The sequence below is a fragment of the Bos indicus x Bos taurus genome, chromosome 24, assembly GCF_003369695.1.
Source record: "Bos indicus x Bos taurus breed Angus x Brahman F1 hybrid chromosome 24, Bos_hybrid_MaternalHap_v2.0, whole genome shotgun sequence".
Classification (NCBI taxonomy): domain Eukaryota; kingdom Metazoa; phylum Chordata; class Mammalia; order Artiodactyla; family Bovidae; genus Bos; species Bos indicus x Bos taurus.
In genome coordinates this window covers 40,171,064-40,188,749 of record NC_040099.1, presented here as the reverse complement: position 1 = coordinate 40,188,749, position 17,686 = coordinate 40,171,064, and the positions used below count along the sequence as shown (strand labels likewise).

Here is a 17,686-nt window from a genome sequence, read left to right as displayed (position 1 = left end):
TTACAGACCCCACGGGGTGAGAGTGCGGATGGGTATTACAGACCCCACGGGGTGAGAGTGCGGATGGATATTACAGACCCCGTCGGGTAAGAGTGCCAGCTTTGTGGTAGGAAAGAGCCTCAGACCACCACACAGAACCACAGCACTGAAGACATTTCCTTTTATAACATTTGTCTGTATTCCTTTGTTGACTGAATATTTATTAGGGAGTCTTTTATAATCCAAGCAATTGAAGGCATAATAAAGGTGAAAAAGAAACCATTTGTTTTCGAGGAACTTAAAACTTGATTGGGGAGACAGATGTGCCCAATGGTTAATTATGAACTCAATCACTAATTCAAGGGCTGAAATAGAGTTACAGGCAGTCAGCTGTGAAGATAAGGAAGGTTTTGAGTCCTGACCATTTCTCACTTGTTTTGTTTTCTGGTTCAGAATCCCTCTAGTAAGGGGTATGTGCGTGTAATTATAAGGATTCCAGTTCTTAGGACCTTTCTTAGACTTTGACTCATGATTTTTCTTCTGTCCTTCTACTGGCAGTTGCCCTGGGAATACCTGCCACTTAATCTTTGTTTTTTAGCTTGTAGTGTTCTTCAGTATAGGTATCCTGCTCTATTGTCCTCTTTTCTGGCTCAGAGTAGGATGTTCGGTCACTGCTACTTAATTTGAATTCAGAGCCCCCTGGCTGCATCCTCTCAGAGTTTTGTGATACTCAGTGTTCACGTGGAGGGTCAGCCAATAACTGAAGCAGCTGTCTCCTGCTCAAAGGAAGTGCACACTTCTCACTTGACATGTAGCTGACATGGGAATCCCGTGGTGGCTGGGTTATAGGAGATGCTTCTAAATAACTCCAGGTCACAGCAGAGCTAGGAGGCCTGAGAGCTGTGATAATGAGAAAGGAGGACACTTTGCTAATGATGCCAGCGGCTGTCACCATCAAAAGGATGTTTGGTATTTTCTGGCTTGACCTACACACCCTGGGTACACAAAATCATGGTGATAGTCACATCTGGGATGAAAAATTAACACTTTATCATTGACGTTATTGTCAGTGTTAATGCTAAGATTGCTGTTATTTCTAGCAAGATAATCTAGTACAACCTCTGCCTTTCAGGTGTCTCCTTATGAGGACCACCCTTGTCACCCCTGTGACTGTGACCCTGTGGGGTCCCTCAATTCTGTCTGTATTAAGGATGACCTTCACTCTGACTTACACAGAGGTACTTGATTCATTTCTGTGCTCGTAATCGATGTGTGTGTGTGTATGTGTGTGTGTGTGTCTGTGTGTGTAAGATTTGCACCTAGCAAGACTGTTATCATTGTGTAATAATTTGGTGATGATTCTCTATTGATGTTTTGCTTATCAAATATTTATGAAGCACCTACTACTATGTGCCAGGCAGTTTTTTAGGACCTGGGAACATATATATATATACAGTTGAACAGATGACCAAGGTCTCTGCTCATAGGCAGACACTAAATGAACAAGTCCACGAATAATATAAAGCCAAGTCTTGATGCCCTGGGCATAAAGCAAAATTACCAATCGTGATGAATTTGAGGAAGGGAGGGGTGGAGATGGTGATGTCAAGGTGACGAAATGACATTTGAGAGGTTAATTGAGCTTTTGATGAAAGAAGAAATGAGGCTCTGTTTCAAGTCATATGTGGAACAGTAAATATCAATCACTGCATTTAGCTCTCAGAAGACAGGCAGAGGCTTAAGCATACATCCCCCTACAACGCAAGCAAATCCTCCAGGTAACCTTGTAAATGTCAGTGTTCTTTCCATTTCCAAAACTGGCAAATGGACGTGCAAATGCCAGAGTCCCCTGAATAGGCTGTATCTGCTCGGAGACCCCTGCGTCCCCCTCCGGTGCTCAGTTGCTGGCAGTGGAAATGGATATTGATCACCCGAGAAGGGTGTGCTCACTGTGGGGCCCGCTGGTTGGGGGTGGAGGTGAATTACAGGAACTACTGATTCATATGGAGAAGGCAATGGCAACCCACTCCAGTACTCTTGCCTGGAAAATCCCATGGATCGAGGAGCCTGGTAGGCTGCAGTCCATGGGGTCGCTAAGAGTCGGACACGACTGAGTGACTTCACTTTCACTTTCCACTTTCCACTTTCATGCATTGGAGAAGGAAATGGCAACCCACTCCAGTGTTCTTGCCTGGAGAATCCCATGGACGGAGAAGCCTGGTAGGCTGCAGTCCATGGGGTCGCACAGAGTCGGACATGACTGAAGCGACTTGGCAGCAGCAGCAGCAGTGATTCATATCTGCAACCCACGATAAGATGATGCTGATGATGACAGTTACCTTTGATTGGGTTCACTAAAAAATACACATGATTTTAATTTTAATCATAGCAAGTAAAAGTTATTTACCCACTCCACAGGCAAGGAAACTGTAGCTCAGAGCACTTGAGAAACTGGGCCAAGAGTCTGCAACTTTCAAAGCTGGCATTAAAGCAAAAGACAGTGCTCATCACCCTCCACCACTGGCTTCTGTACGTTTTCCCTAAAAAAGAATTTTCTGATATAATTGCATACAATATACCCATTTAAAGTGTACAGTCCATTGTTTCACCACAATCCAGTATTGGAATATTTCCATCACCCTGTAGAGAAGCCCCCTGACCCATTGGCAGTTTCACTGCCTGTTTCCCTTCACCCCTCCCCTGCCCCGCCCCAGCTCTAGGCAACCACTGAGCTACTTTCTTTCTAGAGATTTGCTTATTCTGGCCATTTCATAGAAATAAAAGCATAGAACATGTGGTCTTTAGTGACTGGCTTCTTTCAGCAATCATACTATTTTCAAATTTCATCCCTGTTGTAGCAGGTCACAGCATTTCATTCTTTTTTTCTTGCTGTATAATACTCCATTGTGTGTGTGTTTAGTTTACTCATTCATCAGTAGATGAATATTTGAGCTGTTTTGACGTTTTGACTATTGTGAATAATGCTGCTATGAGCTTTTGTGTAAAAGTTTTGGGGAAGACATATGTTTCCATTTTTCTTGGGTAGATACTTCAGAGTGGCATCTCTAGATCTTACGGCTACACTATGCTTAGCCTTTCAAGGAGGAACTGAATGGTTTTCACAAGCTACTGCATTATTTTACAGTTACATGTGTTTTCCATCTTTTCTTTCTTTAAACCAGGGGTGGTTGTCAACTATGTTCTATGGGCCATATCTGGCACCACTGTCTTTATAAATAAAGTTTTATTGGAACAGAGCTGTTTCCATCTGTTTATGTACCATCTGTGGCTGCCTTCAAGCCATATGGGCTGAGTTGAATAGTTGCAGCAGAGGCTGGCCAAAAAGCCTACAGTATGTACTCTCTGGCCTTTTATAGAATAGTTGGCTGGCCCCTGCTTTAAACCCCTTTTACTTTCCTGTTGGATCATTTTGCCACTTTTCTTTGAAGGGAAGTGGCCAGGTCAGTGTCCATGCAAAGAAGGTTATGCGGGAGAGAAATGTGATCGCTGCCATTTCGGCTATAAGGGTTACCCGGAGTGTGTGTCCTGTGACTGCAACCCAGCTGGCAGCGTGAATGAGGAACCCTGCTCTGAGTCTTGTCTCTGTAAGGTATGTATGACAGTAAATAATCTTGAGCATTCATTTACAAGATGAATAAAGTCCTCTTCAGATTTTAAAATGCTCGAAAGTTTGGAAAACATAGAAGATTTAAGACAAAACGATACGAAAAAGCCATTTCAATATAACAACCAAGCTCTAGATCCTTAGCTTCAGTCTTGAGTACAAAATCAGATGATAATATTTCAGATTATCTGGAAATTGTGACATCATGAGGCTTTGCATTTGTCTTTTTCTTTACCTGTGTCTGGGTCACCAGACATGTTTCCCACTAATGTCATGTTGTTCAGTTGTTCAGTTGTGTTCAACTCTTTGTGACCCCACGCGGCACATCAGGCTCCCCTGTCCTCCTCTATCTCCTGGAGTTTGCCCAAATTCACGTCTATCGAGTCAGTGATGCTACCTAACCAGCTCATCCTCTTCCACCGTCTTCTCCTTTTGCCTTCAGTCTTTCCCAGCATCAGGGTCTCTTCCAATGAGATGGGTTTTCGTATTAGGTGGCCAAAGTATTGGAGCTTCAGCTTCAGCATTAGCCCTTCCAATGAATATTCAGACTTGATTTCCTTTAGGATTGACTTGTTTGATCTCCTTGCTGTCCAAGAGACTCTCCAGGACTGTGTCATGTTCATGTCATTTTATTCTGTCCGTTACTGGTTTCAAAAGCTAATTGTTTGCTTCACTTGCAGGAAAATGTTGAGGGGAGTCACTGTGATCGCTGCAAGCCAGGATTCTATAACTTGGAGGAAAAGAATCCCCAGGGCTGCTCCGAGTGCTTCTGCTTCGGCGTCTCCGACGTTTGTGAAAGCCTCTCCTGGCCCGTCAGCCAGGTGGGGGCACCTTCCGAAAGCTGGGAGATGGGAGTGTGGCAGGTGGCATGGAGATTACGAGGACAGTCAGGGCGTCCTAGCTGTTTGGGGAACAGAGTCTGGGGGGTTGGTTTCTAGAGGGACAGCATGCTGGCTCAAGCTCTGGGCTCTTCCCTGACCTCCCTTCTCCTTCCTTGCTGGTGCCTGGGGAGGGGGGATTCTGGTCAATACTTGAGCAGGGCTAAGTGTTCCTGTGGGTGGTCTCCTGTCATCTCTACATAGGTGACAGATTAGGAGGATAGGATCTGGAGGCTTTATATAGGTTTTGGCATTTGGCTAAGAAGTAGGGGACAGCAATGAAGAAGTCAGCATTAGCCAGAGATGTTTTATTCAGTGCATTTATTGAGTTCTTTGCTATTGCTTTAATCTGAGATATATATCCATGGCCTGTACAGTTTTGCTCATCTATTTCTAATTGACCTGGGTTTGGGGGACTGTGACTCATTCTTAGGTTTTCTGGGTCTTTTGACGAGTAGAAGCCACGATGTGTGAACTCCATCCTGGTTGAGCTCTCTGGGGCTGCCCCTTCACTGTGAAGATGCTAGCGCTGGGCTGAGGGAAACCCAAAGGGATCCACACGTCTGAAATTCTTGGATCTTTTTTGAAGGTGAAAGATATGTCTGGGTGGCTGGTCACCGACTTGGTCAGTTCCAACCAGATCCGGTCTCAGGAGGATGCCCTGGGTGGACGTCACCAGATCAGCATCAACAACTCGGCGGTGGAGCAGCGGCTGACTTCCCAGTACTACTGGGCGGCCCCGGAGGCCTACCTGGGAAACAAGGTATCTGTGGTGACGGTGTCTGGGGCAGGGATCTCGAGCACATTCGCGAAGAACTTTGGTTGGCCTTTCACGTAGTCTCGTCATTCTCTTGGGCATTTGGCAGACTATCACATAGTGTTTACTTGCACCTGACTCCCATGGTCTTTTTATCCCTGCTTGACTTTACTACATCATTAAAATACGAACTTGTGTCCTTCCTGGCACCATGGTAAGCCCCTGGTAGGTAGGGGAAGCCTGTCCCCTTCTCCCATACAGACTTTCTGCCTTGCTCTGGGTTCCTGGGTCACCCGGGCCTTTGTGAAGGTCCCTTGCGTCCCTGTTCTGTGGAGTCAGCCGTGTACCAGTTTTATGCTCAGTCCTGTCTGCTTCTTTGCGACCCCAAGGATTGTTGCCTGCTAGGCTCCTCTGTCCATGGGGTTTCCCAGGCAAGAATACCAGAGTGGGTTGCCATTTCCTTCTCCAGAGGATCCTCCCAACCCAGGGATCGAACCTGTGTCTCCTGCATCTCCTGCTTTGGCAGGCGGGTTCTTTAGTACTGAGCTATCTGGGAAGCCCATACCTGTCTCACTGGGTGTATAGAACATTCCTAGAAAGGGTGTGCAGGGGCCCCCTGCTTCTTTCTCATGATTGTTGCTCACGTGAAGTTCATGTTTAAGAACAGATAGGATCCTTTCCATTGTAAGAAAATGCTCAAAGGGGATTCTACAAAAGTGGGAAGTTGGTTGATATGATTTAACTTCTCCCTTCTGTGACGTGGTCCTGTCCCTCCTCACCAATCACGCACCTTCTCCAGATTCTGATCTGAAAATATATTCAGTGGAATATCCCTCAATGTCTCTGGCTCCCTACTTGCCTTAGCCTCGCCTTTGGTTTAAGTCATGTTGTAGGTCTCATACCATAGTCCATTTCTAGTTAATTTGATGGTTACATTTAAAATTTTATAGCTGTTTTGTGTATGTTTAATTGGTGTTTATTTATTTTTTTAATGATTGCTTTTCTGCACTAAATTACAATCTTAGAAGTCATTTTCTGTTTAGAATGAGGTCTTATCACCAAAATTCGGTAGTTTGTATGCCTGGGATCACCTCTCCAATTTTTTTATGGTGCAGAAATTGGCTTCTGAACATTGTGTTGTTGTACCACAGCTGGCAGAAAAAAAAAAAAATGTCTCTTTTACATTAAAGGATATGGGGTCAGGGAGAGAGCCCTTAGTCCTTCCTTTGGCTGATCACTCATGTGTCTGTCGTCCTCCCACAAGCACGGTGATGAGACCCAATGTTGAGACCGTAGTCCTGGGGCAAACTCTCCACCCGCTGCAGTTCTTCCATGAAATAAAGGTCTGTTGTTGGACTAGCAGAAGTTCATAGTAATTTATCTCATTAGCTCTAAGAAGGAGTGCATTTTCTGTGCATTTAAACAATATCCTGCATTTGGTGATGTCAGTTAAACAGAAGATTCGTATAACATGCTTCCTGTCCACTGCCTTAAATGTGAAGTCCTTACGTGCTGGGGCCTCGGGGACGCCTCGCAGCCCAGCAGTTTCCAGATGAGTCCTGAGCACCGTGTCCTCTGACTGCGGGCTATGCTCCCTCCTCTCGGTGCTCACTGTCCCTTCGTGGTTCCAGCTGACGGCCTTCGGTGGATTCCTGAAGTACACAGTGTCCTACGAGGTCCCAGTGGAAGCGGTGGATGGTGACCCCCTGTCTCACGCCGACGTCATCATTAAGGTAATTGCTTTCTTGTCATTGTGCTAGAGCCGAGGGCTTCGTGGGGGGTCAGTTTTATGACTAAAAATGTCTAAGAGGGGGTGCGATGTAGCGAGGAGCTCAGGGCCAGGAGGGCTTTCAGCAGTGGTTTGCCTCTCAGGTCCCCTGAGACTAGAAATTTCCAGAACTGCCCGGGGGCCGCACTGTAGCTCTTCCCTTTATCCTGTAGTGGAGTTGTCTATTCACACTCGAAAGGGAGAAGGTTTTCCTCCATGTGGGGACTTCCTGATCGGCCTTGGAGCCCCTCTGCCCCTCCGGTCATGTCCTCCCCACTGAGTGACCAGAGTCTGGCTGGTCACAGAGTCTGGCAGCACAGAGTCTGGCTGTGTGGGGATAGGAGATGTGTCATTGTTTTTATCTCACCTCTGTCCCCTCCATCCCTGTCCTCACTCCCATCACAAAAAGAAACATAACTAATGAGAACCTACTGTACAGCACAGGGAATTCTACTCAGTGCTCTGTGGTGACCTGAAGGAAATCCAAAAAAAGAGGGGATATATGTATGCATATAGCTGACTCACTTTGCTGGGCGGCAGAAACTAACACCACATTGTAAAGCAACTGTGTGCTTAGTCGTTCAGTCGTGTCCGATTCTTTGGGACCCCATGGACTGTAGCCCCCCAGGCCCCTCTGTCCATGGGGATTCTCCAGGCAAGAAGACCGGAGTGGGTTGCCATGCCCTCCAGGGGGTCTTCCCAACCCTGGTGTCCTGCTTTGGGGGTAGATTCTTTACCATCTGAGTCACCATGGGGTTTCCTAAAAGAAATGCTAATTGTCCTGTCGGTCCTTGAAGTTAATTTTACAAGAATTAAATTTTCTAATTAAAATAGGTCTTCTCCTAATTGTTATTTGACAGACTAGGTTAACAAACACTCCATATGAACAAAACCTAAGGTTGTGAAAAAATGAAAAATGGACATTACCCTTGGGGGTACACACATAGGTCAGAAAACACATGATGATAAATGGGCTCCCATCTGATTACTTTTATGACTTTTAAGAAGTGAGCATGACAATGAAATCTTTATTTTCAGTTATTACCCACCAATAAGAGGAAGTTAGGTTCACAGTTTTAGCTCGTGACATAAAGTGAACTAGGAGACAAATCTACATCCATCAGATACAACTAATGGACTGACTTTTAAAATCCAGGCTATCTTGAAAGCTTGCAACATACCAGATATTGGTGTGTATTCTCTAGTGACAGAATGCCAGCAAAGGCCGACAATGAGTAGAACTTGTGGGTTTTTAATAGGTATTTTCTTACATTGCTAGAAATCAGGAGGTTTATTACATGATTGTGTCCAGAAATGAGTTAAGATACTGTATTCCAATAAAAATTGCAACAAAACCAAACAAAAAACTCAGCAAGGCCTTGGCCTTTGCTATACCCCTGAAACATTGTAAATCAACTGTACTTCAATTTAAAAAAAGATGAGGGGTATCAGACTGGTTGCTTTGAGGAAAACATGGTCTAGGGCTTGTCTGTGTTTCTTTTCTGAGATTAACAGAGGCATAGTCTTTAGACTTATTATCCAAATTCCTCTGAAAGGAACACGGTGAAATATCTCTGATCCTTTTGGACCAAGGGTTACATGGATATCATTACATGTTTGGCCAAGACATGAAAAGCCAGGTGGCTGAATACAAAATTTGCTTTTCGTGTTTCATCATGAAAATGAATCATCAATGTATTTCCTCCTTGTTTTAAAAATGTTAGGGAAACGGAATCACTTTAAGCACCCAGGCTGAGGGCCTGCTGTTGCAGCCGTACGAAGAGTACTTGAACGTGGTTAGACTGCTGCCAGAGAACTTCCGAGATTTCAAGAGCAAGAGGGAGATAGATCGCGACCGGCTGATGACCGTCCTCGCCAATGTGACCCATCTCTTGATCAGAGCCAACTACAACTCTGCCCAGACAGCTCTTTACAGGTGTGTACTGGAACAGAGGGAAAACTTACAGTGGTCTTGCCTTTTGTACTGTATAGTTTATGAATTGTCTATTTTATGCATTATGTATTTTAAGTTGAATACACTTGATTACTTTCAGGACACAGCTAATGGAGCTGTCTGTCTTGGAGTTATTTTTTATCACTATAATTTTATCAAAAGTGTAAGAAGAGTTGTCCATGACCGATGTATCTAGTAGGAAATAGACTTGGTGTCAGGATCAGAAACTTTCAGGGTGGTTTTCTGAGAAATGAGGGGACAGTTGTCAGCAACATCACACCTAGTTTTCACCCTCTTGATGTTAATGGGCTTAGATTTTTCACAGCTCGTGAGTTCAGCCTTAGTCATTTTGTTACTTCAAGAAGGTCTGTTTCTGGCAACTCCAGTCAGAATGTGCACAAAGAATACGGCTAAAGCAAACCAAAGGGCACACCCAGTGACAGTCTCTCTGCACTAGAGAGAGTTCAGCTGCCTGGGCTTGTTCTTCTGAAGTTCATTCTTCCGAAGGGGCCCCACGGAGCCGTGCCTCAGCTGTGTTGGGCAGTAGCTCATCTTTTTCTAAATTTTGAAGGCATTTCCAGGGACTAATGACAGCTCCCAGAAAATGTTCTGTTGTGAAAATCTCTCGTTACTTACAACACACTCACCTTTTTAATTAAAAAAAAAATCATTTTGTTTGAATTAAACCTTTTTTAGGAATTCGTCTTCTTTGAGGTTCTAGATGCTGCGTGCAAGCGTGTTAAGTTGTGTAACGGGCCCTATCTGTGTGTCTGTTGGTAGGTTGGATTCTGTCTCTCTGGACGTGGCCAGCCCTAACGTCATAGACCTGTCCCTGGCCACGGAGGTGGAGCACTGCGAGTGTCCTCAGGGCTATGCGGGCATCTCATGCGAGGTGACTCTCCTCCTCCTTCCTGTCTGCTTCCTCTGCTCCTTCCTAGGGGGGAAAAATGCGTTGAAGGTGATGTCATGATGTATGTTTGAATTTTAGTTTTGGAAACCCAGTGTTTCTAAGTTTCAGACTTTTGAGGGATCTTGGAATATAGGAAGCACATTGCTTAAAGAAATGTAGGGACTTTCTTGGCTGTCCACTGGTTAAGACTTTGTCTATCAACACAGCAGGTGCAGGTTCGACCCCTGGTCAGGGAGCTAAGAATCTGTGTGCTTCACAGCCAAAAAAAAAAGAAAAAACCAAACAGAAGCAACATTGTAACAAATTCAATAAAGACTTTAAAAATGGCCCACATCAAAAAATCTTAAAAAAAATAAATCCGATTTCTCTGAAGCCCCTGGGAATACCCTCATAGGTGTCACTGTCTGGCTTAGTCAATAGGAAAGTTGCAGCACCCAAGCCATGTTTTGCATTCCTAAGGAGGATCGAACTTTGATCATATTTGAATATTTACCAGTTACCAACACTTGACCTGGAAAGCTTTGGCCAAGCCAGCCCTGTGTGGAGACCTTTGATGGCACCCAGCTGTGTTACTTATGTGGGCTCCACATCATATAGTCAGTGTATGAACCTACTCTTACATTCATTGCTAAAAGTAATCTGTTGCTTAAAAATGTTGAGGTATGTTTTGAATTATTTGGACATCCATATTGATAATAACTCTCTCTTACTGAGAACTTTGTATGTATCTGGCACTGTTCTGAGCCCTTTCCACATATTACCCCCATTTAATCCTTACAACAGCCCTGTCCGGTCGGCCCTTCATATGCTTTCTGTTCCACAGATGAGGAAAGAGAGACACAGAGAGGTTAAGTACCTTGACGAGGTCACACAGCTAGCAAGCAGTCATATTAAGATTTGAACTTCACCCCTGGCTACTGCCATGAGGTCTTCTCACGTGTCCATGACTGACTGTAATTGTGAACATTTGTCACTGGCTGTGATTTCTTGGCTTGCGCTTTTACAAAGTGAGAACATTTAACTTATAATCTGTTTTTACCTTTACTAACTTTGTAGTTAATAAGGTTGGCCTGAAGCCTCCTGGTGCAGATGTTTAATTAAATATTTTTATCTCTATTTTAAATATTTAGAAAAGTATTTTTGGTATGGGGTGGGGACCAAAGAACTTTTTTTTTTTTAACATCTCATTTATTTTTAGGACCAACAAGAGTTCATAGGTCCTAATCCCTGTGGGTCTTGTGCTTAACGGAAAAATGACCCTCAGACCACCTCATAGTATGTGGATGTGAGCTTGGGGAGCCACAGGTAGTGCAGAGATAACCGTGGAAGTGGGAGCCTTGCCAGCTAGACTGGAAGGAGTCTGGAGGGCAAGTGGGCGGGGCTTTGGAAGGCAATGTTGGTGTGGGCGGGGCTTTGGAGGGTAAGTGCTCTTGTGGGCGGAGCTTTGGAGGGCAAGTGCTGATGTGGGTGGAGCTTTGGGGGGAAGTACTAGTGTGGGCAGGGCTTTGAAGGGCAAGTGCTGGTGTGAGTGTGGCTTTGGAGCAAAACTGTGGGTGTGTGTGGGATGATGCTCAGGCAGGAACAGGAAGCTCAAGTCTTCTTTGTCAGGGTTTGTGTCAAGCAGAACTCATTCTGTAATCCAACTCTTGCTCAGAAGCTGACTTAAAGAATCAGGCAGCTGTTCACTGAGAATGGAATTTGGGGGAGCCCTGTAGCTGCCACACAGACCCCCAGGCGGCTGCCTGCTCAATGCCCATCTGTAGAGAGGCCTGCTGTACCCAGGGGAGCATGGCTGTGGGAGGTGATAGGGACATTCCCAAGATTAGTGTGAATGAAGGCATTATACATTATTACTATAATGAAATGCTCTCTAAGAATCCTTAGAACAATAGAAAACAAGCCCACACCCCCTCGTGCCATGGCCCCAAGGGAGTGTGCCAGCCTCAAATGAATCATTCCCCAGTCTGCACTCTGGATGCATTTCTTGCCTGCTGTCGCCCTGGGTGGCCCATGGACAGGGGTCTTGCAGGTGTGCACACCTGGCGTTGAGTCATTGTATCAGCGCGGAGGACCAGAGCTAATGCTTCATGTTTCAGGTTGCATGTCTGTCAAATGGAGAGTCAATTGCTCAGGGTCACCAGGAGGATGACATGAAGTACAGTGTCTAGGGGACTCCTTGTCCCTGAACCTCCACGTTGTCAGACCAGCAGGAAGACCAAGGGAAGCTCACCTGTAACACTTGTTTTATTAAACTGATGGTATTTGACACAGATGTGCGTTTAACACCATGATAGCAACATTTTATAAATTTTAAGCAAAAGAAAAAATAGTAGAGGGAAAAATATCCTTTCCATTTACATTGAAATGTAAATGACTATTACATGATTTCTAAGAATGTTGCAGTGGAAAACTCCTATGATGTGCGCTGGCTTATTGAATAGCTATTAAGTTGTTGTGTGCATGTTTTCTGCCTTCAAAACATATAAGGAACTGGATTCTGGTGGTAGTTGCACCACTCAGTAAATTTACTGAAAAAAAAAAAAATCATTGAATGCTATGCATCATATGGGTGCATTTTATGGCATGTTTGGGCAAAAAAATAAGTTTTCTGTTCCCGGAAGACTGAGTGGTTTTTGTTTCTAACATATTTGGAAAAGGGTGGTTTGCATTTTGCTTAAGAAGTTACCTTCACCTGCATGGTCACCTGTCCTTCTTTTGCAGTCCTGTCTTCCCGGCTATTACCGCGTGGACGGAATACTTTTCGGAGGAATCTGTCAGCCCTGTGAATGCCACGGCCATGCAGCTGAGTGTGATGTTCATGGTGTTTGCTTTGTGAGTCTGAGACCTCATATGCCCCTCCCCCGCCCTGAAGCCCTGGCTCTGCTCAGAAGTGATTTTTTAAAAAATGCTTCCTCCACAGGGAACATCCCTGCCTTTGTGAACCCCAAAGGAAATCTGGAGGTTTAAGTTTAAGACATAGACTATCTCCTGCTTTTTATTTCTTGTTTTTTTGAAGAAAAGTTGCTTTGGTAATAATAGAAAAAGGAGGTATCATTTCACTGCAGGTTTTTTCTTGGGACAATAAGTAATGATTTCCTTCACAAGACTAAAAAATAACATAAAGGTAGAAAACGCCCACTGATTAAGCAAAGAAGATCAGATCTTTTAAATGCAAATGCTAGTAGATTTTAACATTATATTACATAGTATATCATACGAGGAATAATAAGATATCTGATAATCTCACTCATTTCTGCAATGTATAATGCTTCATCATTGTTAGCAGATGAACTCTGCGAACAAGTCCCTCTTTCGTGCAGTAGAAGTTGAAACAGGGCTTAACAAATGTGTGGTTAATCTTGAGAATGAACTTTGGGGCAGATACAGGGCAAGACGTATTTTAACTTCAGTCAGGAATTCTTTTAGGCTCTTGTGCCCCCACACTCCTGGGCTCTAATGGATTCACCGCTCAGAGACGGAATGAATGTGTATGGTAATCAACTGAATCCTATTCACCGGCACAGCACAGAGGGAGGTTCATGCTTTTTCCCTAAGAGATTGATTGAGTAGCAGGGCAGGGAAAATTTAATGATCATGGGGAAGACCTCGGCGTGGTGCCGCCCATTGCTTATTCTCTCTGGAGCCTCATTTTTCTGTTTCTCTGGAAGGACAGCTTTCATTTAGCTCTTTGTCCGTGTCTTTGTTCTCTATAAGTGAAGTGTCTGTAGGGTGGCGTGGAAGGATGGCTTGCACGCAGACTCAGTCTTTCCACTATAAGTTCCTCCAGCTCAGCTTCCCATTGCTTAATGAGGTGGTTGTTCCTTTAAAAGCTCTCTCCCTCTTCCTCTCGGGTTTGGAGGCCTCTGCGCACACTTGGGCTGGGGGGGGGGTCCACATTCTGCACCCTCTGCCGACCAGGATCTGAGAGCAGCTCTTTGATCCATTTTGTTACTGTAGAAGAGACCGAATATAGTGGTTGGAAGTGAAAGGTCTCTTCACTTCCTGTTTTCACAAATTAAAAGATTTTATCAGCCAGTCTGGAAACAGGCAGCCACTCCTCATATAGGAGTGTTTGGTGACTTGTTTCAGTCTTGTGCCTTTTTTTTTCTGCTTGGACTGCAAGTTGTTTGTGGGTAACTGAGGCTCGCTCAGCGGGCCAGAACCAAGCCTCTCCACACGTGTTTCCTAGGCATGCCAGCACAACACCACCGGGGAGCACTGTGAGCGCTGCCTGCCCGGCTTCTACGGGCTGCCTTCCCGAGGGACCCCCGGGGACTGCCAGCCCTGCGCTTGCCCGCTCTCCACAGCCTCCAACAAGTAAGCCCGGCTCCTCCACCAGCCAGCCCTGCCCCGAGGGGCCAGGGTCCCCATCCAGACCCGCACTGATGTCTTCAGAGCAAGACCTGTGTGCAATGAGAATGTGAATTTGCCCCATGGTAATTAATTGGGACTCGAGATGGAGGAAAAGACTCTGTCTTTTAAAAAAAGCTTGACATGTTGAAGTATATAAGGCAGGTTGTGTGGTGGCAAAGACATTTGCCTGCCTTTTTTCCTCTTGGTCTCATGTCGATCATCACTTCCTTCAGTGTTGTGTGCCTACCAGTGGGCTAGGAAGTAGAGGGGGGCATGGATATGAATAAAACTTGCTCCTGGGCTTCAGGAGTATTTGAGCTAATGACCAAAATATGTAAATATGAGGCTCATTGGAAATGAATTCAGTTCATTTAGTTGATTCATTTAGATGAATTCATTAAGTTGATTCAACAAATCTTTATTGAGTGCCTGGTATGTGCTGGGTATCATGGTAGGTGTCCTGAGTATCACACTGTTCAGCCGTGGCTGCCGGTGCCATGGCATCCACTGTGTGATCATGAGGACAGGGGAAGTATGTCCACTCTGCAGGGGGCATCTACCAGGGGCGATGCCCTGAGGAACCAAATTGGAAGTGAACTTGCTCTTGGCCAGTGTGGGTAGCTCTGAGGCAGGCAGCCCAGCCCCAGGGACTGGAGAGGAACTTGGCTTGATCATCAGAGCCGGCCTCCTGGAGGACATTGAGGGTGAGCCAGTGAGCCCAGACAGTGGGGAGAATCGCAGCCCAGGCCAAGGGACAAACAGGGAGTGTCTAGTGCCCACTGGGTGGGCTGTGTGACTGGGGGGCCTTCGTTTCTGGGCTAAGGAGTGAGGATCCAGTGAAGGTGTGTAAGGATAGGAGTGGTGGAAGCCAAGCATTTCAATATTTAGGAGTTCTGCACCATCCACTGGAGAACTGCATGCATCTCTGCTGTTTTGTCAGTTTCAGCCCCACCTGCCACCTGGATGATGGGGACGAAGTGGTGTGTGACCAGTGTGCCCCAGGATACATGGGGGATTGGTGCGAGAGGTACTCCTTCACTCAACCAGTTTCCACAAATGTTTACAATGAATTTTGTGTTTGTTTTTAAATGTGTAGTTACGTGTGGCTTTAAAGTTTTTGATATGTAATTATTATTTATAGACTCAGAGAAGCCAGTCGATCAATTAAAAAATTAATGTTGAAAGTCCATGGGCATACTTGGATCTCTCTGAGCTAACTTGAGTTCTCATCGGTAGCAATGTGAAACAGCCAGGAGTTCATATGTCTGTTCACACATTTGAATGTCCTTTTACTCTGGATAATCCCACAAGTGAGAGCTAGTTTGATATAAGTGTCTCCTGGTGCCTGGAGGCCAGGGGCTGTCTTTCCCGTGTGAGTCTTGGTGCCAAGTCTGGCTGGTCTCCATGGGAGGTGGCCTCCCTGAGTGGTGGGATGCGGGTCGAGTTGCCTGGGTCTGGAGCCTGTTCTAGGAGATTGTTGGCTTATTTGGACGCACTCCCCACGCCTCACAATGAGTGATGGGATCTGTGAATGCCTGAACTGGGAGCCGCGTTCCTCTCACAGTAAATCTTAGGTGAAGAGTTAGTCTGATTGATTAACCACTCAGAGAGTCCCTGGATGGTGGGGGACCGTCTACAGTAATTGCATTTGTGCGCATCTCTGTCTCCATCTTTTATACAGATGTGCAGACGGTTACTATGGAAACCCAACAGTGCCCAGAGACTCCTGCGTCGCATGTAACTGCAGTGGCAACGTTGACCTCTTGGAGCCTGGGAGCTGTGATTCCGTCACCGGAGAATGCCTTCGATGCCTTGGGAACACCGACGGCCCCCACTGTGAGAGGTGTGCTGACGGTTTCTATGGGGACGCAGTGACCGCGAAGAACTGCCGTGGTGAGTGTGTGGGCTGTTGCAGCTGGGTCCACTACTTGCCACCTCGTGAAGACTCCACTCATCTTGTGCTCATGCTGAGTTGCTAAGTCATTTTGGACTCTTTTTTGACCCCATGGACTGTAGCCCACCAGGCTCCTCTGTCCATGGGATTTCTCAGGCAAGAATACTGGAGTGGGTTGCCAGTTCCTCCTTCAGGGAATCTTCTTGACCCAGGGATTGAACTTGAGTCTCCTGCATTGGCAAGTGGAGTCTTTACCCCGAGCCACTGGGGAAACTCATCCATCCATCTACCTACCATCAAACAGTGCTCGGCCCAGGAGGTCACTTGACCTCATCTGCACTGGGTTAGCTCGATCAGTTACTCCAGATGGAGGTCAAGTGGCCTAGAAAACACACAGCCTCCCATTTCAGGAGGAAGTGGTACTCCACAGAGTGCTGGCACTGCTCCCAGGGACTGAGGAGGTGAAGGAAGCCTGTCCTGTTTGTCAGGTAGATGCTAAGGGCTTCTTGAGGCAGATGGGATTTCAAGATGTGGAGTGGTAAATGGGGAGACCCTAGCCCTCAGATTGGCACATCTCAGTAGTCTTTGCCTGAACTGCTGACTCCATGTCGCTCTGCAGGGCTCAGCTCAGACTCTTGAAATGATACACTGTGCAGAATCAGTTACTGAGAAAAGCAAATTCCCAGGATGACAAACGTATAGCCTTAGGTCTGATACAGCTCTCCGTTTTATTTTTTGCACGGTTCTTGAAAAAGGAATGAAAAAATAAAAATTGCAGTGATCTGTTGTTCTGATGCATGCGTGCTAAGTTGCTTCAGTCGTGTCTGACTTTGTGACCTGTAGACTGTAGTCCTCCAGGCTCCGTCTGTCCATGGGATTCTCCAGGCAAGAATACTGGAGTGGGTTGCCATGCCCTCCTGCAGGGGATCCTCCCCACACAGGGATTGAATCCGTGTCTCTTATGTCACCTGCATTGTTAGGCGGGTTCTTTACCACCATAACTACCTTTTTGATAGTGAAGTTGCTCAGTCGTGTCTGACTCTTTGCGACCCCATGGACTGTAGTCTGTCAGGCTCCTCCGTCCATGGGATTTTCCAGGCGAGAATACTGGGAGTGGGTTGCCATTTCCTTCTCCAGGGGATCTTCCCGACCCAGGGATTGAACCCGGGTCTCCCGCAGACAGACTGTTTACCATCTGAGCCACCAGGAAAGCCCCTTTTGATGATTTCACCGTTTTGATGATTTCCTATACTGAAGCCCGGCTATGCTATTACAATGTAGAGACACAAGAGGGAGCCAGTGATACAGAAAAGATGCTACCTAGGAGGACAAGGGATGAACAAGGTGTTAATGACCCTGGGCTTAGGAGCCTGATGTTCAGCATCTTGATTGACTATCATAGGAGATGATAATTATCATAATTATGATAACCTGTGATTGTGTAAAGCTTCAAAGTTTACAGAATGCCTTCAACCATTCTCATGGCTTTTCTTTTCACGTTTATCGCAAACCTCGATGATTGTTCATTTGTCACTTACTGCATGTCTGTTACTTCCCAGGCACTATGC

General features: G+C 45.8%; 1 protein-coding gene across 3 annotated transcripts in view; it reads left to right on the top strand.

Moving 5' to 3' along the window:
* LAMA1 (laminin subunit alpha 1) overlaps positions 1-17,686 on the top strand; it is a 125,691-nt gene that overhangs the window by 49,526 nt on the left and 58,479 nt on the right. For all 3 annotated transcript variants that reach the window (XM_027526332.1, XM_027526331.1, XM_027526330.1), the window contains exons 9-19: positions 1,112-1,217; positions 3,429-3,589; positions 4,285-4,425; positions 5,072-5,245; positions 6,871-6,972; positions 8,732-8,943; positions 9,742-9,853; positions 12,593-12,703; positions 14,061-14,188; positions 15,165-15,251; positions 15,906-16,117. In XM_027526332.1, the coding sequence (XP_027382133.1) occupies positions 1,112-1,217; positions 3,429-3,589; positions 4,285-4,425; positions 5,072-5,245; positions 6,871-6,972; positions 8,732-8,943; positions 9,742-9,853; positions 12,593-12,703; positions 14,061-14,188; positions 15,165-15,251; positions 15,906-16,117 (1,546 nt within the window). The remainder of the gene's footprint in view (positions 1-1,111; positions 1,218-3,428; positions 3,590-4,284; positions 4,426-5,071; positions 5,246-6,870; positions 6,973-8,731; positions 8,944-9,741; positions 9,854-12,592; positions 12,704-14,060; positions 14,189-15,164; positions 15,252-15,905; positions 16,118-17,686) is intronic.